Source organism: Bubalus kerabau, chromosome 20, assembly GCF_029407905.1.
Source record: "Bubalus kerabau isolate K-KA32 ecotype Philippines breed swamp buffalo chromosome 20, PCC_UOA_SB_1v2, whole genome shotgun sequence".
Classification (NCBI taxonomy): domain Eukaryota; kingdom Metazoa; phylum Chordata; class Mammalia; order Artiodactyla; family Bovidae; genus Bubalus; species Bubalus kerabau.
Window position 1 is genome coordinate 59314378 of NC_073643.1, and position 20188 is coordinate 59334565.

The 20188-nt window shown below is 45.7% G+C and overlaps 1 protein-coding gene across 1 annotated transcript in view; it reads right to left on the reverse strand.

The window, feature by feature from the left end:
• Window positions 1-20188, reverse strand: part of C20H3orf20 (chromosome 20 C3orf20 homolog) — a 59285-nt gene that overhangs the window by 16405 nt on the left and 22692 nt on the right. The window contains exons 5-10 of the mRNA XM_055557700.1: window positions 19233-19371; window positions 17958-18242; window positions 11786-11938; window positions 10900-11020; window positions 5709-5840; window positions 254-377 (exon numbers count right to left, since the gene is read on the reverse strand). Of these exons, the coding sequence (XP_055413675.1) occupies window positions 254-377; window positions 5709-5840; window positions 10900-11020; window positions 11786-11938; window positions 17958-18242; window positions 19233-19371 (954 nt within the window). The remainder of the gene's footprint in view (window positions 1-253; window positions 378-5708; window positions 5841-10899; window positions 11021-11785; window positions 11939-17957; window positions 18243-19232; window positions 19372-20188) is intronic.

The following is a 20188-nucleotide window of genomic DNA, read 5'->3' on the forward strand; positions in this document are numbered from 1 at the left end:
GCAATCATGTGGAGACATAAAGACACACAGAGAGCTCTCAGAAGCTGAGGTTGGCAAAGGCCACCATTATCAGCCGAGCGGCCCTGAGGAAGCTCCTTCCCCACTCTGAGCCTCGTCATTCCATCACCAGTGGGGAATCCTGCCGCACCATCTCCCTGGGGTGGTGAAGAGCTGTCCTTGGAGATGACCTGAAGGTGGCCCAGGATCTGGGAAGCCCTGGGACAGGACTGCACCCCCGTTTCTGCCTCCCTACCTGCCGCCAGCAGGATGGAGTTCATGAACTGGGACACTGTCTTCTGAAACCGCCTCTTGATCTCTGCCAGGGCCCGGCTCATCTTAGATATCTTTTCATCCATGATGCTGATTCTGCGGGTTATCTAGGGAGAGGCCAAGGGAAGGGCATCAGCAGCAGCCCAACCGGGAGCCGTCTGTCCGGCGCAGTGACCACAGGCATGGCCCTGGCACAAGAGGATGTGCTGTCCCTGCAGGGGACCCACCTTGTCCCCTCGGCCCACTGAATTCCTGCACGCTGACTCAACCTGCCTCAAATGTCCCCCACCCCCAGGGAGGCTGGTTGCTCTGGGCAGAACTGTTCCTTGCCTTGGACCCCCACTGTGCTCTCTAGGCGGTCTGAAGTCAGAGGTTAGGTAGCCCTTTGTGATCAGCTGCGTGGAAGCCTGTCTCCCCAACCAGACTCCAACCTCCTGGAGGACAAGCATCGGCTCTTGGTCTCCCTTGTATCTGGGAGCCAATCACACAGGAGGTGATCAGTTTATGCTTGTTGTATTCTGAGTAACTGTATGGACAAATGCCTCTCGGGATCCTCTGCTGCCTGCATGACCCTCAGAACCCTTTTCACCCTGCTGGCATATCTCAGCTGAGAGGCTGCCGTGTGCCAGGGTTCCATAGACTGACTGGTACCCATGGGCACCAGGCCAGGTCTCTAGCTCAGTTTGGGATTACTGCAAAGGGCCACCTTGGCTCCACGGCTCCTGGGAGGTGAGTTGAGGCCATCCTGCAGGTCAACCTCTGCTTCTGCTGGGGTGGACCGAGGCTCAGCTTCTGGAGCTCATGCAATCAGTGTCTGACTTTTTTTCCAGGAAGTCCTGGCCTACTTGCTAAGCCAGCAGTAATCACTCTCCATGCTGAGCTTGCACACCTGCTCATTCCTAGCTTTTCTGCCCTGGATTCTGATCACCTTTTACTTTCTTTATCCCTAAAACTTCACCAGTCCCCTGAAGCAGGGTCCATGATGTCTGTATCTCCCACTTCACACAGAGGAGGTGGGAAGTAATTTTTCCCCTGAAGAATTGAAGCCTCAAGTAGAGAACAGGGTGGGCGGTGGACAGATTTTTGAAGAACTGTGATGTCAGCTACACGTCTCTCTTGTCCTGCAGGCAAGGCTTCTGTAAAAAATGCCCCGATTAACAGCAAAGCCTCAACCATCCTTCTGATGGTTGGTCCCAATCTCTGTCTCTGGACTAATTTTATTTATTTTTAATTTATACCCAGTCTTGCTTCCAAAAAGGATTTGAGGCAGTACTGGGTGAATAAAGCATTTAAAATGAGGCATTTCCTTGCTTCCAAAGTGCTGCCTTGATAGAAATATTTAGTGAGGAGCCTGACTGCAGGGCCATAAAATCTGGGACTGCCACTCTGCCTGTCACTCTGATGGGTGGTTCCTTCCAGGGTAATGCGTGTCTGGGGAACCATTTAACAAGTTTTCCAATGACAGGGACTGTGAGCAAAGAGGCCACCTTACCCGCATCCTCAGCTTCCCTAGATGACCACAGGTTTGCTGATGGGTGACAGGTAGCCCCAAATACACACACACACACACACACACACACTCATGATGGAGCTGAACGGAATTTTAAAATCCCAGGAAAGAAGTGTGGGAAAGTTGGGTGGGCCTTTACACTTTACTATACAAATGGGGAATCTGAGACACAGGAAGAGATGGTAGATGAGATGGCCCAAGGCCCCCTCCTAGACAAGGCTCTCTCTCTCAAGATTTCACATAAAAATATTGAGATGTTTAACCTGCGAGGCTTGACATTTGGAAATCCTGCTACCCACAATAAGCTTAATAGTTCCTCATTTGTTGTTTTTCTGGTCAGAAGGTTGTAAAATCCAGTACACCACCTGCATTCTCAAAGAGAAGGGGTTATGACGAGGATGCTTTGGGGCAAGTCAGTTTCCTCTGTCAACATCAACATCGAGACTACCATCGAGAATGCAGTGGTTTTCAGAAGCTGTTTTAATGTATTTGCCTATTTATCCCTACACTAAATGTCCCCAAGACAGTTATGCTTTTTGAGTTACAACGTTCGTGTATGATTTCAATACCTTTAGACCATGAAATTTTTGCAGGTTGTTTTATGTCGCTGGATATGTTCCAGTGTTTCCTACTTTACAGTCTGTGGGAACTTAAACAGAATTTATATCCTGTTGTTGTGTGAAAATTGTATATCTAAATCTTAAGTATGTTGAATTGGTTCATAGTGCTCTTCATGTCTACTGTATCCTTCTACTTTTTCCAATCTATTAATTCTATTAATTTTTGAGTTTCATATTGAAACTCCAACTAAAATCTTAATTTCTCTACTTAAAAAATAACTGTAATATATAGTAGAACTGTATATAAGTTTGTTCTGTATTTTTAAAATCTCCTGTAAATGTGTTACCATACTTAAATAATTTAAAAAAATAAAAAAGAAAGAGTTACAGTGTACTTGTTAATAAACAACTTTCAGCTTCCTTCTGCACCGTCAGCCTCTGCAAGCTTCTTGTAGTGGGAATTTTACCTTTAGATTCCTGCTGTAGATCTGCTAGCGATACAAGGCAAGCTGCACATGTGGTTTTAAATGTTTCTGAAGTCACATTAAAAAGTTCTCAGAAGATGAAATCAATTCTAATAACATGTTTATCTAACACAATAGGTCAAAAATATGATGACTGCAACATGTAATCAAAATAAATGATCAGTAAGAACTGTGACGTTCACTTTTCACACTGAGTCTTTGAACTTCCAGCCCATCTCAGCCTCGAGCTGTCACATTTCAAGTGCTCAGCAGGCATCTGTGACTCACAGCTACCGTGTTGGAACACAAGGCTCTGGACCTCTAATTCTAGCTCACGAAGGCTGCGCTTAGTTAAGGAAACGTAAGATGTGAATGACTGTGGGGCTTTCCGAGGCCCAGAGGGCATGTTTGGTATGTGGACTTAAGCGTGACTTCTCTCGGCTGTTTCATGAGGGTCTTCAACTGCTTACATCGTGGTTCTCAGCCGTGTTCCAAATTTGAAAGATTATCAGACAGGAGGGTGCCAGAAAAAAGATGCATTACCGCAATTTTACAGGAACAAAGTTTTTCTATTACCTACTGCCTTGATAAATCAATGCACATTTAAAAAATACAGTATAAAAAGGTTTTCAAGAAATATAGACATGGGACCGCACACATTCTGGGAACCTAGGCACCAACAGTGACATTTAGGGTAAGAGCAGGGGGCCAAATTGACAGCACGGACTCCGCACAGTCATTTGTCTCAGCCCAGAGGGACTCAAAACCCTGAGGCTGCTTTGGTCTTTGGTGTGGGGAGTGTAGGCTGAAGTCACAGGCATCTGAGTTTCCTGGCTGCTTGATGAGACCCTTGAATGAACCCAGCACCCCCTCAGCTTCCCTCGCTCCCCTACACCAAGCCGGTGAAGCTGCATCACAACCACGGTGATGCTTTTGCCCCTTCCATTAGGCTGAACGTATTTCACAGATGAGAAGGAGTGAGGCTTCTTAAATATCCCTGGCGGGCAATCCAGCACATGGCAGGTGCCAATTTATGTTTATTGAATTAGTTAATCAATTTTAAAAGTTGAAATGCTACCAAAATGTAAGAAAAAACAGTGCAATGCTTCCCTCCAGGAGAAATACAGGAGTTCTCTGTATCTTGCTCAGATATCACTGCTGCTGCTGCTGCTGCTAAGTCGCTTCAGTCGTGTCCGACTCTGTGCGACCCCATAGACGCAGCCCACCAGCCTCCCCCATCCCTGGGATTCTCCAGGCAAGAACACTGGAGTGGGTTGCCATTTCCTACTCCAATGCATGAAAGTGAAAAGTGAAAGGGAAGTCGCTCAGTTGTGTCCGACTCTTAGCGACCCCATGGACGACAGCCCACCAGGCTCCTCCGTCCATGGGATTGTCTCCAACAAATGTCTGCCTCGCCTGTGCCCACAGAAAGGGAAACTGGGACACCTCTGAGAGTGCAAGTGAAGTGAAAGTTGCTCAGTTGTATCTGACTCTTTGCCACCCCATGGGCTATACAGTCCATGGAATTCTCCAGGCCAGAATACTAGAGTGGGTAGCCATTCCCTTCTCCAGGGGATCTTCCCAACCCAGGGATCGAACCCAGGTTTCCTGCATTGCAGGTGCATTCTTTACCAGCTAAGCCACAAGGGAAGCCTAAGAGTGAAAGGGATGCTACTAATAATTTCTGGGCTGACAGGTGTAAACCAGAACTGGGCCGGGGAAGGCTGGGAGGTGTGGTCCCCCTGCTTCCACTCCAAGCAAGCCAATCCCTTGTGTGTAATGCCAGTGGCTGGTGCCACCAAGGAGTCCTTGGCTACCCCAGTGTCTCACGGTGAATGTCAACTGTTCTCCTCTAGACTTTAAACTCCTGGGGGATCAGGGACTTTGTCCCCTTCATCCTATCCATCTCTCTGCAATACTATGGACCAGCACAGAGGAGGTTCCATGAAGACCCAGTGAATGAACTGGGTTTCCAGACTCTGCCACTGTCTCACCTGCCCACTTAGCAAGTACTTCATCTAAAGCAGTCCTCGTACTGAGTCCTGGGGCAACAACACAAGTAGGAATCCCCAGTTCAGTAGAGAAGGCTGGCTTATAAATAAAGCAGTGTTGGAATGAGGTGACTCATGGCTGGGAGGGCTGAGTAAGGGGCCAGGAGGACTCTACCTGGGATGGGCAAGGAGCTGGTGGAGAGGATCAACACGCGGGCATTGGTTCTATGCAGCACCAACTCTTCCTCTTCTGCCAACAGCACCATAATCTTCCTTCAGGAACACACTCCTACCTACTCATTTGCTCAAGTGGTATACCAGGGGCTGATCATACCCCTGGGCTCCTGGGTTGGACACGACACTCAAGCCTGGCCAGTGAGAGCACCACACACTTCCGGCCACAGAGAACATTCCAGGCATGGGCACCAGATGGAACCAATGATGTTAGTGTTGGCACCTCTACTGGAACACATAGCAAAAGAGGTTCTTTTTCTCTTGGGAAAACCAAAGCTGGAAGAACAATGACCCTGGAGAGGCGCATGACCATCTGGTCACCATAAGGTGAGAAAAACTCCTTGAGAACGAAGCCAACAAAGAGGAGGGCAGAGCGAGGGGATGGGAAGATCTTATAGAACCCTTTGAGGGCCTGGATCCAGTCATGTCTGACGCTGCCTATCTACAGATTGACTTTTCAGTTTACTGAGCCTACACTGTCTCTTCCCATCCTTAAGCTAGTCTGCGCTGGATTCTGAGGCACCTGAAAGACACTCGACACAAGTTTCAGAGAGAAGGCAGTACTAAAGTCTGACACTGAATGATGAGCAGAAGTCCACTAGACAGGGAAAGAGGTCAGGCCTTGTATGGGGTGAGACGCTCTGGGCTCAGCCCCGGGTGACTGGTCTATGAGCCTTACCCGCTTATCGTGCGATATTCCGTGGGGACAGTTGCTGGCCGATATGGGGAGCGTTACTGTCTCATTCATGGAGGTGAAGGTGACCATCATAGTGTCCTGCCCGAGCACCGTCAGCTTCATTTGCTCATTCACCTGTGGATGAAGGAACCAGGACTCGGTGGGTCCCTGCTTCTGCTGTCCCACCTACTGTTCCTGACACACCGCAAAACACAAAGCCTCTCTTGGCCTGGGGCTGAGGGAGCCATAAGATCTTTCTGGTTATTATGTTAGAATCTTGCTTTCATGGAGAAGACAAAAGAATCCCCATTTCTCTTTGAGGGATCAGCAGAAAAAGTAAGGATGTTTCTTCACCACTGCCCCTTCCCTTTCCAACCCAAACCTGTAAGCAGCTATGAAGGAGATGGAAGGATCCAATAGCCAAGTCAGCTCTTACCAGGTTGATTTCCTCCACAGAATGGGGAAAAATACAACAAAACAACTATCCCAAGGCTCATAAGAGTGAGCAAAAGCAGGCAGATTTCTGAGTCAAAACTTAAAAGGACCAACATGGGATGAGTTCTCTCTGGCCCAAAGAACCAAAGGACAAAACCTGGGGCAAGCCACAGTCACAGGAAAGTAAGGAGAGCTTTACAGAAGGGGTAGAGAAATAGAGTCCTGGATGCTACTGATAATCAGGCCACGGCTCTAGCTGATCCCTGGACCACGTGTGAACAGTGCAGACTCAAGGCAGCTTACTTCCAGGGAAACAGAAAACTGAACTGAGATTTGAGCTGCTGCCCACTACTGGTGAGACAAGGTTTGCACTATAACTCTAAGTAAGTCCACTGCCTGTTAAAACAAAACAGTCAACACATCAGAGCTCAGAGACTCCAAAACATAACATCCACAATGTCGGCAATCCAAAACGACTCAACATATGAAGAACCAGTGAAGTGTGAGCCATTCTCAAGGCAACAAATGACCAATCCTGTCTGATATGTCCCAGATGTTGAAATTAGCAGACAAGGCTTTATAGCAGCTAATTTAACTATGTTCCATAAAGCAAAGAAAGACATACTTCTGATGAAAAAAATTAGGAAATCTCAGCAAACAGAAAATATAAATAGCAGCTAAATGGAAATTACAGAGTTGAAAACAAATACCTGGAATTTCTAACCTTCACAGGATTAGCACAACAGCAGAATGGAAATGACAGAATAAAGTCAGTGAACTTGGAGATATATCCATGTAAATTATGTAATCTGAAAAATAAACAGAAAAATATTAAACAACAACAAAAACAGCAGAGCTTCAGGGACCTTCAGGACAATCTTCAGTTCAGTTCAGTCGCTCAGTCGTGTCCGACTCTGCAACCCCATGAATCGCAGCACGCCAGGCCTCCCTGTTCATCACCAACTCCCAGAGTTCACTCAGACTCATGTCCATCGAGTCACTGATGCCATCCAGCCATCTCATCCTCCACCGTCCCCTTCTCCTCCTGCCCCCAATCCCTCCCAGCATCAGAGTCTTTTCCAATGAGTCAACTCATCGCAAGAGGTGGCCAAAGTACTGGAGTTTCAGCTTTAGCATCATTCCTTCCAAAGAAATCCCAGGGCTGATCTCCTTCAGAATGGACTGGTTGGATCTCCTTGCAATCCAAGGGACTCTCAAGAGTCTTTTCCAACACCACAGTTCAAAAGCATCAATTCTTCGGCGCTCAGTTTTCTTCAGAGTCCAACTCTCACATCCATACATGACCACTGGAAAAACCATAGCCTTGACTAGACGGACCTTTGTTGGCAAAGTAATGTCTCTGCTTTTGAATATGCTATCTAGGTTGGTCATAACTTTCCTTCCAAGGAGTAAGCGTCTTTTAATTTCATGGCTGCAGTCACCACCTGAAGTGATTTTGGAGCCCCAAAAAATAAAGTCTGACACTGTTTCCACTGTTTCCCCATCTATTTCCCATGAAGTGATGGGACCAGATGCCATGATCTTCATTTTCTGAATGTTGAGCTTTAAGCCAACTTTTTCACTCTCCACTTTCACTTTCATTAAAAGGCTTTTTAGTTCCTCTTCACTTTCTGCCATAAGGGTGGTGTCATCTGCGTATCTGAGGTTATTGATGTTTCTCCCAGCAATCTTGATTCCAGCTTGTGCTTCTTCCAGCCCAGCGTTTCTCATGATGTACTCTGCATAGAAGTTAAATAAGCAGGGTGACAATATACAGCCTTGACAAACTCCTTTTCCTATTTGGAACCAGTCTGTTGTTCCATGTCCAGTTCTAACTGTTGCTTCCTAACCTGCATACAGATTTCTCAAGAGGCAGGTCAGGTGGTCTGGTATGCCCATCTCTTTCAGAATTTTCCACAGTTTGTTGTGATCCACACAGTCAAAGGCTTTGGCATAGTCAATAAAGCAGAAATAGATGTTTTTCTGGAACTCTCTTGCTTTTTCCATGATCCAGCAGATGTTGGCAATTTGATCTCTGGTTCCTCTGCCTTTTCTAAAACCAGCTTGAACATCAGGAAGTTCATGGTTCACATATTGCTGAAGCCTGGCTTGGAGAATTTTGAGCATAAAAGGTCTAAAATACATGTAACTGGAGTCTCAGAAGAGATGGAAAGAGATTGGAGCACTCCCCCCACCCCCAAATAGGGGCAGAAGACTTCCCAAATTTGATGAAAGATGTGAATTTACATATTAAAGAAGGTCAGTAAACCCCAAACAGAATTTATATGAAGATAACCACATGTAGAAACATCATAGTCAAACTTATAAAACAAAAACAGAAAATCTTGAAAGCAGCTAGAGAAAATGAACAATGATTTAAATAACCAGAGATTTCTCATCAGAAACTATGGAGGACAGACACTATGGAACATCTTTAAAATGCTAATTTTTTAAGAAGTCAAACAGAATTTCATACCCAACAAAAATATTTTTTCATAAAAACATTTTCCACATGAAAAACGTTGCCAGAAGATGTTCATTTCAAGAAATGCTAAAGGAAGTTCTTCAGGCTGAAGAGAAATGATACCAGGAGGAAAACAGATTTTCAGAGAGGAATGAAAATGCTGGGAATGGTAAATATCTGGGCAGAAACAAACTAGCCACTGTAGCCTTCAAGACAGATGCAAACTCCTGGCCTGACGTCCAATGCCTCTTGCCTCCACCCCATGATACACACAGCCCTGGCTTCTTTTCTTGCATGAAAAGCACCTGTGAACTTTTAACAATGCCACACTGACGCCTAACTTTGGAGGTACTATTCCTCTACCCAGAGTTCTTTCCCTCCTTCTCATCTGTATCTGTGACAATAGTGTGCACACTCGCGCTACACCTCAAGGCCGCCGTGTCTTCCAGGCCACCCCTGACTGACAGGACCCTGCTATGCGTTTCTGCATGCAGCTCTAGGGCCTAGAAGAATGAATTGAAACGCACTGCTGAAACACCCTCCCCACCATGGTTTCTTTCAGCTCTCACAAAAGCAGTGTGAGGCAAGGACGGAGGCTCTGGTGACCCATCTTGTACTGATGAGACACCAAGGCTCAGAGAAGCTGAGTGGTTTTTAGAAAGCTGCACAGCCAGGGTTCAGCAAGACATTAGTACTTGGCTCCTCAGATCCTCATCCCAGTTCTCTGTCTACTTGGTCACACTGACATATAATATGGTGCCTGCTTGCGAGCAATTTATAATCTTTTTGAATTGTAAACTTTTCATACAACTACAAAATGTTAAATATTAAGGCAATAACAATACACCTCTGGACTGGGGAGCTGGGACCTGGTCAAGCAGAAAGACTTGTGAAAACTACAAAATCCAGAACCCATAGCAGACCAACTCAATCTGGATCTCTGTGGAGCTGTGTCTGGGGTCTGTTAAAAGTGCCATGGGTGATTCTGATATTCAGCCACAACTGAGAACCTCTTCACTGCATAACTAATTGTCCAATGATTGAAATTCCTCATTTCAGTGTGGATTGCCTTTTAATCCAGACAGTGGGCCCTGGAAGAAGAGAGAAATGGGCATGAACTGGAGAGCCACAAAGATAGGAAGTCTGACTAGGGGTTTGAAGGAAGAACGATTTGGATTGGCAGAGCGAGAAGATGTATTTCAGGCCAATGGGGTGGGAAAGGTGAGTCATGTTCAAAGACTTGAATGTTTCTAAACAGAGGTATGGACTACAGGAATGGGCTTATAAGAATGAGAATCCAGTGGCCAATGTAGAGGATGAACAGGAAGGGCATGAGACAGGATGCGTGAGCCCCACCATAAACTCCAAGAATGATTCTGTCTGTTAACTCTTACCTTGGGTGGATTCTGTGTTCTATGATCTTTCTCTGAATCTCAACCCATGAGCTAATCCCTGTCTCACAGTGCTTACCCTCCTCTACCACATATTATTCCCCTAGACTTCTAAGTTCCTTGAGGGGTATAATCTACCTTTCTATCCCCAAGGTTGATGATTTTAAACAATGGGTGATTTTTGCCCCTCAGATAACCTCTGGCGCTGTCTGGAGATATTTTTGGTTGTTCTAATTAGGAAAGTGGGTATCACTGGCATCTGGGGTGATACTGATAAATATCCCACAACGCACAGTTATCATAAAGAATTACCCATCTGAAAATGTCAGTGGTTCCAGGGATGAGAAACTCTGCCATAGGTAAAGTGATAAGCACACCTAATTTGCTTTATTAGTAAATTAATGTAATCAGTTGTTATTTAGTACTAGTAATTCAACATTAACTTATTAGTAAACTTTGAAGAATAGCTTAACAACCAAAAGAATGAAAAAAGGATTTTTGTCTATCAGCTACCTTTAATGCTCAGGGTTTTTTTATTTTACAGATAGTAAATTACAAAAACAAACACTGACGAGGACCAAAATAACGTAACTTTTCTTACGGCCACATTAGACATTAAAAATAAAACCATCAACTACTGTAACAGCTAATCCCTAAAATAAAGGACATTTTTAACTATAAAACATAATATTGTTAATAATAAAAATACAATAGGAAGAATATTACTAAGAAAGGTCAGTACAACAGTCTGCAGGCAACTGAAAAGTTCACTTCAGCCAACCGTGGGCCACTGCCCATCAACGTACAGACCTCTGGATGAGATCACAAGCTCCTAGAGGCCATGCTCCTGTCACACAGGCAGCCTCCTGGTTCTTAATGCCCTACCTCTGCTGCCCACCCCTACCTTGTATTCCAGAGAGAGTAAAGTCTCCGTCTTAGAAGTCCAGCTCCACTTGTGGACTACGTAGCCCTTCTGGTCGTTGGTGATACCACCTTCCTCATCCAAGACCAAGACGTATGGGCAGCTAGGAGAGATACATAAATGATGAGCTGCCTCCAGGCCCCTGAAGCAAGCCCTCATCACTACAGGCTATCAGCGGGCAGGACGCTGAGACTCTGCCCTAGAAGGAAGAACCAGGACTCTTGCAAGTAGCCCCACTTCCCCCGCCTAACATGGTCTGAGGTCCCTTCACATCTGTTGATGCTACTTGGGGGAGTCTGCTAGGAAGCGCAGGTCTGAGGGAGATGGTGGAGACTCAGGCTAAACCCAAGGGAGACAGAAATGGAATGTGTGCCTGCAGCCCAGGAGCTTGAGCATGTAAGATCTCAGGCACCAAAATGGGAAATGGAATATATGTCTCATGAAAAGTAAGTCATTTCTTCCAACACAGCTCCTTAAGACTATCAGACAAAATCCACATTTGGCTGCCAAGAATATGTGCTACCCATGGCCTCTCCTTCACTGTTTCCTAGTATAAAACACTTCTCTTCCCTAAAGAATTCTTCCATGAACCTAGCTGACAGTCAGCATCTTAGTGTTCTGGAGGAGCAAGTGGAGCAGGACTTGGGGAGTTCCCCTTTTTGGTGGCTGTGACATGGGTCCAGCAAGTAAGGGCCTCAGGGCAGCCGTGCCCCTGAGGCACCACTTGGGACCTCCACGCTGTGTTCCTAGACCTCTGGACGCGGACTGGCCCCTCCTTTCTCCAGGGGCTCCTACCTTCTACGTCAGTGCCCCACTTCATCACCCTCAGAGATTCTTCCAGGGGCCAAGACTCCTCCCACCTACTCACCGGGCCTTTAGGTTGTAGTGAACACAGCCCTGGCCTTCAGCATTGAACAGGGCCAGGAAGGAGAAGCTGGGTGTGTCGTTAAAGAGGCAGGTGATGGCTCTCCCTCTGCAGCACGTGGGGATCTGACACATGGCGATGTTCCCAGAGGGATAGCTGGCAGAAATGGTTAAGTAGAAATAACAGAAACTCTCCAGGTTCTGCTCTCAGGTGCCTCATGGAAAGCACAACATTGTAAAGCAACTTTCCTCCAATTAAAATATAAATTAAAAAAAAAAAATCCCAATATATGCATAACAGGAGTCCCAAAGATGAAGTAGGGGGACAGAAAGAATGTTTGAAGATATAATGGGTGAAAACTTTTCATGGAAGATATGACTGTATATGTTCAAGAAACTCAACAAACTCCAAGTACAATAAATTCAAACAGAGCCACACTGAGACACATTATTATCAAACGGCATAAAGACAAAGACTCTTGAAAGCAGCAAAAGAAGAGACTTGTCATGTACAAAGGATCCTTAATATGATTGGCCAATTTCTCATCAAAAAACAAGGAGGCACTGATGTATAGAACAGTCTTATGGACTCGGTGGGAGAGGGAGAGGGTGGGAAGATTTGGGAGAATGGCATTGAAACATGTAGAATATCATGTATGAAACGAGTCGCCAGTCCAGGTTTGATGCACGATACTGGATGCTTGGGGCTGGTGCACTGGGATGACCCAGAGGGATGGTATGGGGAGGGAGGAGGGAGGAAGGTTCAGGATGGGGAACACAAGTATACCTGTGGTGGATTCATTTCGATATTTGGCAAAACCAATACAATACTGTAAAGTTTAAAAATAAAATAAAATTAAAAAAAAAAGAAAAAACAAACAAACAAACAAGGAGGCCAGAGGTACTGGGATGTAATATTTAAAGAGCTGAAAGAAAAAAGCTATCAACCAAGACTTCTATATCGAGTAAAACTATTCTTCAAAATGAAGGAGAAATTAAAATTTTTCATATAAACTAAAGCTGAGGGAGTTAACCACTAGTGCACCTGCCCAACAAAAAATGCTAAAAGAAGTTCTTAAGGCTGAAATGAAAAAACACTTCTTGCTGTTTTTCAGTCACTAAGTCACGACTGACTTTTTGCAACTCCATGGACTGCAGCACACCAGGTTTCTTGGTCCTCCACTATCTCCCAGAGTTTGCTCAAATTCATGTCCATTAAGTCGGTAATGCTATCTAACCATCTCATCTTCTGCCTCATCTTTCTTCTTTTGCCTTCAATCTTTCCCAGCATCAAGATTTTTTCCAGTGAATCGGCTCTTTGCCAACAGGTGGCCAAAGTACTGGAGCTTCAGCATCAGTCCTTCCAATGAATATTCAGGATTGATTTCCTTTAGGGTTGACTGGTTTCATCTCCATGCTGTCCAAGGGACTCTCAAGAGTCTTCTCCAGCACCACAATTTGAAAGCATCAGTTCTTCAGTACTCAGCCTTCTTTTATGGTCCAGCTCTCACATTCATACATGACTACTGGAAAAACCATAGCTTTGACTATATGGAACTTTGTCGGCCAAGAGATGTCTCTGCTTTTTAATATGCTATCTAGGTTGGTCATAGCTTTCCTTCCAAGGAGCGTCTTTTAATTTCATGGCTACAGTCATTGTCTGCAGTGATTCTGGAGCCCAGGAAAATAAAATCTGCCACTGCTTCCACTTTTTCCTCTTCTGTTTGCCATGAAGTGATGGGACCGGATGCCATTATCTTAGTTTTCTGAATGTTGAGTGTTAAGCCAGTTTTTTCACTCTCTTCTTTCACCCTCATCAAGAGACTCTTTACTTCCTCTTCACTTTCTGCCATTAGAGTGGTATCATCTGCATATCTAAGGTTACTGATATTTCTCCTGACAATCTTGATTCCAGCTTGTGATTCATCCAGCCTGGCATTTTCCATGATGAACTCTACATATAAGTTAAATAGGCAGGGTGACAACTTACAGCTTTGTCATACCCCTTCCCCAATTTGGAACCAGTCCATTGTTCCATGTCCAGTTCTAACTGTTGCTTCTTGACCCAGACACAGGTTTCTCAGAAGAGAGTTAAAGTGGTCTGGTACTCCCATCTTTTCAAGAATTTTCCACAGTTTGCTGTGATCTGCACAGTCAAGGCTTTAGTGTAGCCAGTGAAGCAGACATAGATGTTTTTCTGGAATTCCCTTGCTTTCTCCATGATCCAATGAATGTTGGAAATTTGATCTCTGGTTCCTCTGCCTCTCTGAAATTCAGCTTGTACATCTGGAAGTTCTCAGTTCAGGTACTGTTGAAGCTGAGTTTGAAGGATTTGCAACATAACGTTGCCAGGATGTGAAAACACACTTGAAAATAACTCAAAGACATACAAAGGAAGAAAGAACACTGATAAAGGTAACTACGCAAGTAAATATATGATTCAGTATTATATTATTTTTGGTTTATAAGTATTTTTTCCCATATAATTTTAAAGTACAATTACATAAAATAATAATTATAAATCTATGTTAATGGCACACAATGTATATATAAAGAGTTAATTTCTGTTAATAACAAAATAAAGGAGGCGGAATGGAGCTGTATAGGAGCAGAGTCTTATATGCTATTGAGCTTATGTTGGTATTTACTCAAACTAATTTATTGTCAATTGTAATTAATTTCTTGGGGCTATTGTAACTAAGTATCACAAACTGGATGACTTAAACAGCAGAAGTTTATTCTCTCATGGTCTGGAGTCTAGAAATCTGAAATCAAAGCGCTGATAGGGCTATGTTCTCAGAGGCTCTGGGGAAGAACACTTCCTTGCCTCTTCCTATTTTTCTGGTGGTTACCAAGAATCTTCAGGATTCCTTTGTTTACAGACACATCATTCTAACCTTTATCTCAATCATCACATGATCGTTTTCTCTGCGTGTTTGTTTTCTCTTCTTATAAGGACACCAGCAGATGAGGACTCATTCTAATCCAATGTGACTGTATCTTAATAATTATATCCCATCATACCAGGGAACCACTAAGAAAATAACTAGAAAATATGGAGAAAAGTATATCGGAGAGCTATAATTCAGCAATCCCACTCTTGGGTATGTATCTGGAGAAAAACATGGTTCGAATGAGCACCCCAGTGTTCACTGCAGCACTGTTGACAACAGCCAAGACATGGAAGCAACCTAAATGTCCACTGACAGATGAATGCATAAAGAAGATGTGGCACACATATACAATGGAATAGTACTCAGCCATTAAAAAGAATGAAATAATGCCATTTGTAGCAACATGGATGGACCTGGAGATTATCATACTAAGTGAAATAAGTCAGAGAAGGACAAATATCATATGATATTGCTTATATGAAGAATAAAAAAAATGGTACAAATGAACTTATTTACAAAACAGAAATATAGTCCCAGATGTAGAAAACAAGCTTGTGGTTACCAGGAGGGAAAGGGTGTGGGGGGAGATAAACCGGAAGACTGGGACTGACATATACACACCACTATATAAAAAGTAGATAACTAAGAACCTACTGGGTGGCACAGAGAATTATTCTCAACACTCTGCCATGACCAATATGGGAAAAGAATCTTAGAAAGAGTAGATATAGTAAATCAACTACATATCAATTTTTTAAAAGATGAAAAAAATTAAAAAGAGTGGAGATTCACTTCACTGTACAGCAGAAACTACTAACATTGTAAATCAATTATATTCCAATACATTTTTATAAAATATTTGAACTAAAGGAGAATGATATCAAATCAACAACTGAACCTTCCACTGTAATGAGCTATTAAAAGAGCAAAGTAAAACTAAAGCTAGCAGAAGTGGGAAATAATACAAGAAAATAAGGAACAGAAAAAGACAATGGAGAGAACCAGAAACACGCCAAACTGGTTCTCTGAAAAGACCTGTGAAGTTAACAAAACTCTGGCTAGACTAAGGGGTGGGGAGGTGGGGAGGAAGACTCAATCCACCAGCTGCACTTGTGTTTTGGCCATTTTGTCACAGTGACACAGACGCTGTCCTTCAAGATCACCGGGTCCCACTTTGTCATTTTGTAATGGAGAGGAGTAAGTCCCAGAGGGATGCGGTGGCTTGGGCAGGGTCACCAAGAACTGGGCCTAGAATCCAGGCCCCTCCTCCGCTCCTCCCACGGCGGAACTACACTAATGGCCAGGATGTGATGATCACTGGGGACCAGGTCAAGCACACCAGCGTCAATGGCTCAGGTCTCCAGCAGGAGACCTTCAGGATTCTGCGGCAGGGGAGTGAGTATGGATCCCAAAAGGCCGAGCTGCCTGCGGGCCCCCAAACCCCTGATCTATACTAGTTCACCTGCTCTGGTGGCAGACACAGGCTTCATGAACTCTGGGGAATGGTCCCATTCAATGCAGTGTGGAGTCAGAAAAGGGGTTCCATTCAATGCAGTGTGGAGTCAGAGAGGGGGAGCCCCACGACCCCTGTGAGCAGCAGCTGCCTAAGAAGGAGTTTGCTGGACTCAACATACAGGGTGCCCTGGAAGCAGGGCTGAGCAGAGGGTGATGAATGCACTCATTTATGGCCAGAGAAACAATAGGACTCCTGTGACAGGCACTGCAGTTCTGAATGCCCAGTTCAGTGTTGAGGAAGCCAAAGAAAATGAGGGGCCATGGCCGGCAGACCTGCTGAGCTGCCTGTTGAGGCAGCTCAGACAGCCACCCTCTCTGCCAAAGGTGGTAGACCCTGTGTGCTTAGTGGTTTTATTAGTACAATGAGGTTTCCCCCTGGCTTCCAGAACCCCTGTCCTGCTCTCTGTGGGAGGGAATAATCCTGAAAGGCATAAAAATGGTGCTGGGAAGAGGGCCCCGAATAGAGGTCAGGAGACCCTGGATCCAGGTCTGGCTCTGCCACCAGTTTCCCCTGTGGCATTGGGTGAGCCACCCCTCTGGGTCTTGGTTTCCCTGTTGCTACAATGAAGGGACAAGAATGAAAAGATTGGTGTTTCTTTGCATCTCTTTCAACTTAGGCTGCCGAGTCTGGAGTCAGCACTCTGCCCTCTCTGGCCTCAGAGCCTTGCTGACAAACAGGCTGTGCATCTGAGTCCGGTCCAGCTCTAGAGCATGTTGGGGAGAGGGCGACAGGGCCCCCGTAAGGAGATTAGGGTCCAAGGTGCCTTCCTGATACACTGTTTCTCCCCCTGATTGTTCTCCAAAGGGAGCCCTCTCTCACCATCAACACCCAAATTCAAACTCCTTTTCCTCATTTCAGAAGAAAGCAATCATATTCAAGTTGCACGTCCAAGGTAAAGTGGCACTTTCACTCTATTCATCATCACATATGATACTCGATAAACATTTGTGAAAGAAAAAAGCCATCTGACTCCATTCACTCTAAAATATGCATAACCCTCAGCATTTACCTGCCAAGGATTTGCATATTAGAAAGCTCAGTTTTCCTCAATCTAGCGTTCTAAAATCCAGGTACACAAACAAGTTGTGGGGGTCTGCAGAACCCCTGCAATCACAGGTCATGTTTTTCCTGCATGTCTGAATGCATGTTTCTAGGAAGAGGGTCTACACCTTTCATCAGATTCTCAAAGAGAAAATATGTCCCCCTGTGCCACTCCCACACCCTGAGGCTGGGACCCAGCTCCCATATGCTCACGAACGCAGATAGACCTCTGCTGCAGAGCAACCTGGGCAGGCACATGCCAGGTGGGGTTCTGGGGTGTGGGTTAGACTCCAAATACATGGATCTTGTGGGCAAAGTATTCAAGAACCACAGGGCTCATCTAATGAGCCTGGAACAGAAAGATGAAGAGTCTCCCACCTGGACTGAGGGTCTCCTATCACCTTGTCTCAGCTAGAGATGTTCTGTGTCTCTAACCTCTTCTTGCTTGGGAGAGCCTCGAAGGCAGAGACCATTACTATACCCCCAGCCCAGACTGACACGTGATCATACACAACTGGTTTTGTTGCATCCTGGTCCACAGGACCTGAACTGGAGGCTTGACTCTCAGGACTTCTTCCTCTGACCTGGACCAATTCTTAATACCCCGAAGCACTGGTCACCAGGCTTCTCTGATAAACTGAAAAGCCAAAGGAAACCCCAGCTTTTTCAAACCCTGGAGTTCTCCGGGCTGAGCTGCGGGGAGAAAGGACCGAACAGAAGGATACTAAACGAAGGAGGACCCATCGTAGAAGGAGTAATGCAACTTGATGACCTTCCTGGGGCCCTTCCACTCCAGAGAGTGCCGGTCGGAGTGGAGGCGGTGGGCGGGAGGCTGGTGAGGGGCGGGAGCATAAGTCTGAACACCCGGAGGGTGAGGGTGGTGGGAGCTCTGGGTCTGAGCATCCCCTTTGGGGGTCGACATTAGATGAGGGGGCATCTTTGCCCTGTAGTTGCGTATGATGATGGGGTAGAAGATATTCCTCCCTTTCCACGAGACCCTTTCGGCTTCTCTGCAGGGAAGGAGATCAACATGTCTTCTAGCCACTTGGCTCTCACTCACCAGGGAGGCTCCCTGTAGCTCCTCCCCAGCTCCCGAGACTCCCATCCCATCTCCCTGTCCCCGGAGGACCTTCTCCCACCCCAACACCTCATCCTCACAGGTAATGCTTTTAGGAAGAACTGAGAAGGGCTGTACCCGTCAGACCACTCCTGGCCTCATTTCCACCTTTTGCACAGTGGTGGAGACCCATGGGGTGGGCCTGTGTGCAGAACGGGGTGGGGAGCTGGAGGCTCTGATCCCCTCCCAATCCTGAGGTTACAAAGGAAGACAGTTTCCTTCTGAAATGTCACAGTTATGAGCAAACTGGGTGGCTGCCCTCTACCCAAGCTCTACAGCTGCAGAGACAGTCTTCCTGGAGCTCCAGGACATACATATGCTTAGATGTGACTATGTTTGAAGTCCTTCATGGGCCTTGTTCCAGGGAACAAGGCAAATGCAGGTTCACCTGCTAGGCCTCGTGACCCACAAAATCATAAATGTCATTAATCACCCATGTAGATATGTTTTGTTTGAGAGGTGTTTCTTTTTTTCCAAAGAGAACATCTAACAAATTGTTAAAAAATAAACATGCTTAACTATAAGAGTGTGTAAATTATAAGAAGCCATGCAAAGGGGTCTGACTGGTGAGGAGGCAAAAAGCATTGCCCTGGGTCAGGCTCACTGAGCTGGAGGACCTCAGACAATGCTTTACTACCATGCACTTGGGGTACCATAGTTTCCTCATCTGCAGAATGAGCATAAACCTACCTTCTTCATAAGGTTACAGCAGGACTAAAAAGGACTATGAACGGTGAAGGACTAGGGATGTGCGTGTGAGGGACGACAATCACCCCTCCACTGTCGCTGGGGGCACCGGGTGGCCAACACGCCCAGGATCCCCCTTCCGCACACACAGGCCATGCCCTCCTTTCCCACCTGCCCCAACCTCTGAGGTGCTCACATAATGCGACACATCTCCTGCAGCTTCTCCCGGGCTTCAGGACAAGGGTCGTTCAACTCGGTAACCTCGGAGGCAGAGGTTCCCGCTCCTGCTCCTCGCTGCGGCGATGCCAAAGCATCGTCTGTATTTTTGGGTTTGCCTGTAGCTGGAGACGAAGAGGTTAAGGACAGTTTGAGACAATGGTTTCTCAAGATGCTCCTGTTTACCTGGGGAGAGGGGCTGGGGACAGCAGGAGAGCTGCATCCTTTGAGAGTCAAAATAACTGGGAATCATTTATGCTTCCAGAGACAGGAACTCCCACAGGTCTTATGAAACAGGCGTCACTCTGTGAGTCAACCGAGTGGGTGTCAGGAACATTCATGCAGGATGGTGAATCCAGCCACGTTTCCCCAAGGGCGGCCTCGTTCTGGATAGAGAGAGGACACCTACTGCCATGGATACAGAAGGGATTCCTTGTGATACTTCTGACTTAAGACAAAAAGTCTCAATTCCAGCTCAAGGAACGGGCTTCAACACTTCTGTGATGCTGGCTTATCTCAGCCTGCAGCAGAGGGCAGAGTGTATGGACTGAGACTTGGAGTGTGATGTTTTGGAGTTTTCTGCATGTGCTTGTGGTAAAATACATATAACAAAAACTTAGCAAAGAGGCCAGTTCAGAGGCATCAAATCCATCCACGGTGCTGTGCAGCTGTTACCACCATCTATTCCCCTAACTCTCTACATTCTGTAAAACTGAAACTGCAGCAACAACTCCCCATCCTCCCCTCAGCCCCTGGCAACCGCCGTCTAACTTCCTATCTTTATGACTAAGTACCGTGCGTAAGTGCAGTCATCCAGGATTTGTCTTTTTTGTGACTGGTATATTTCATGTGGTATAATGTCCTCAAGGTTCACTGATATTGTAACAATACTGCAGAATTCCCTTCCTTTTTAAGACTGAACAATATTCCATAGGT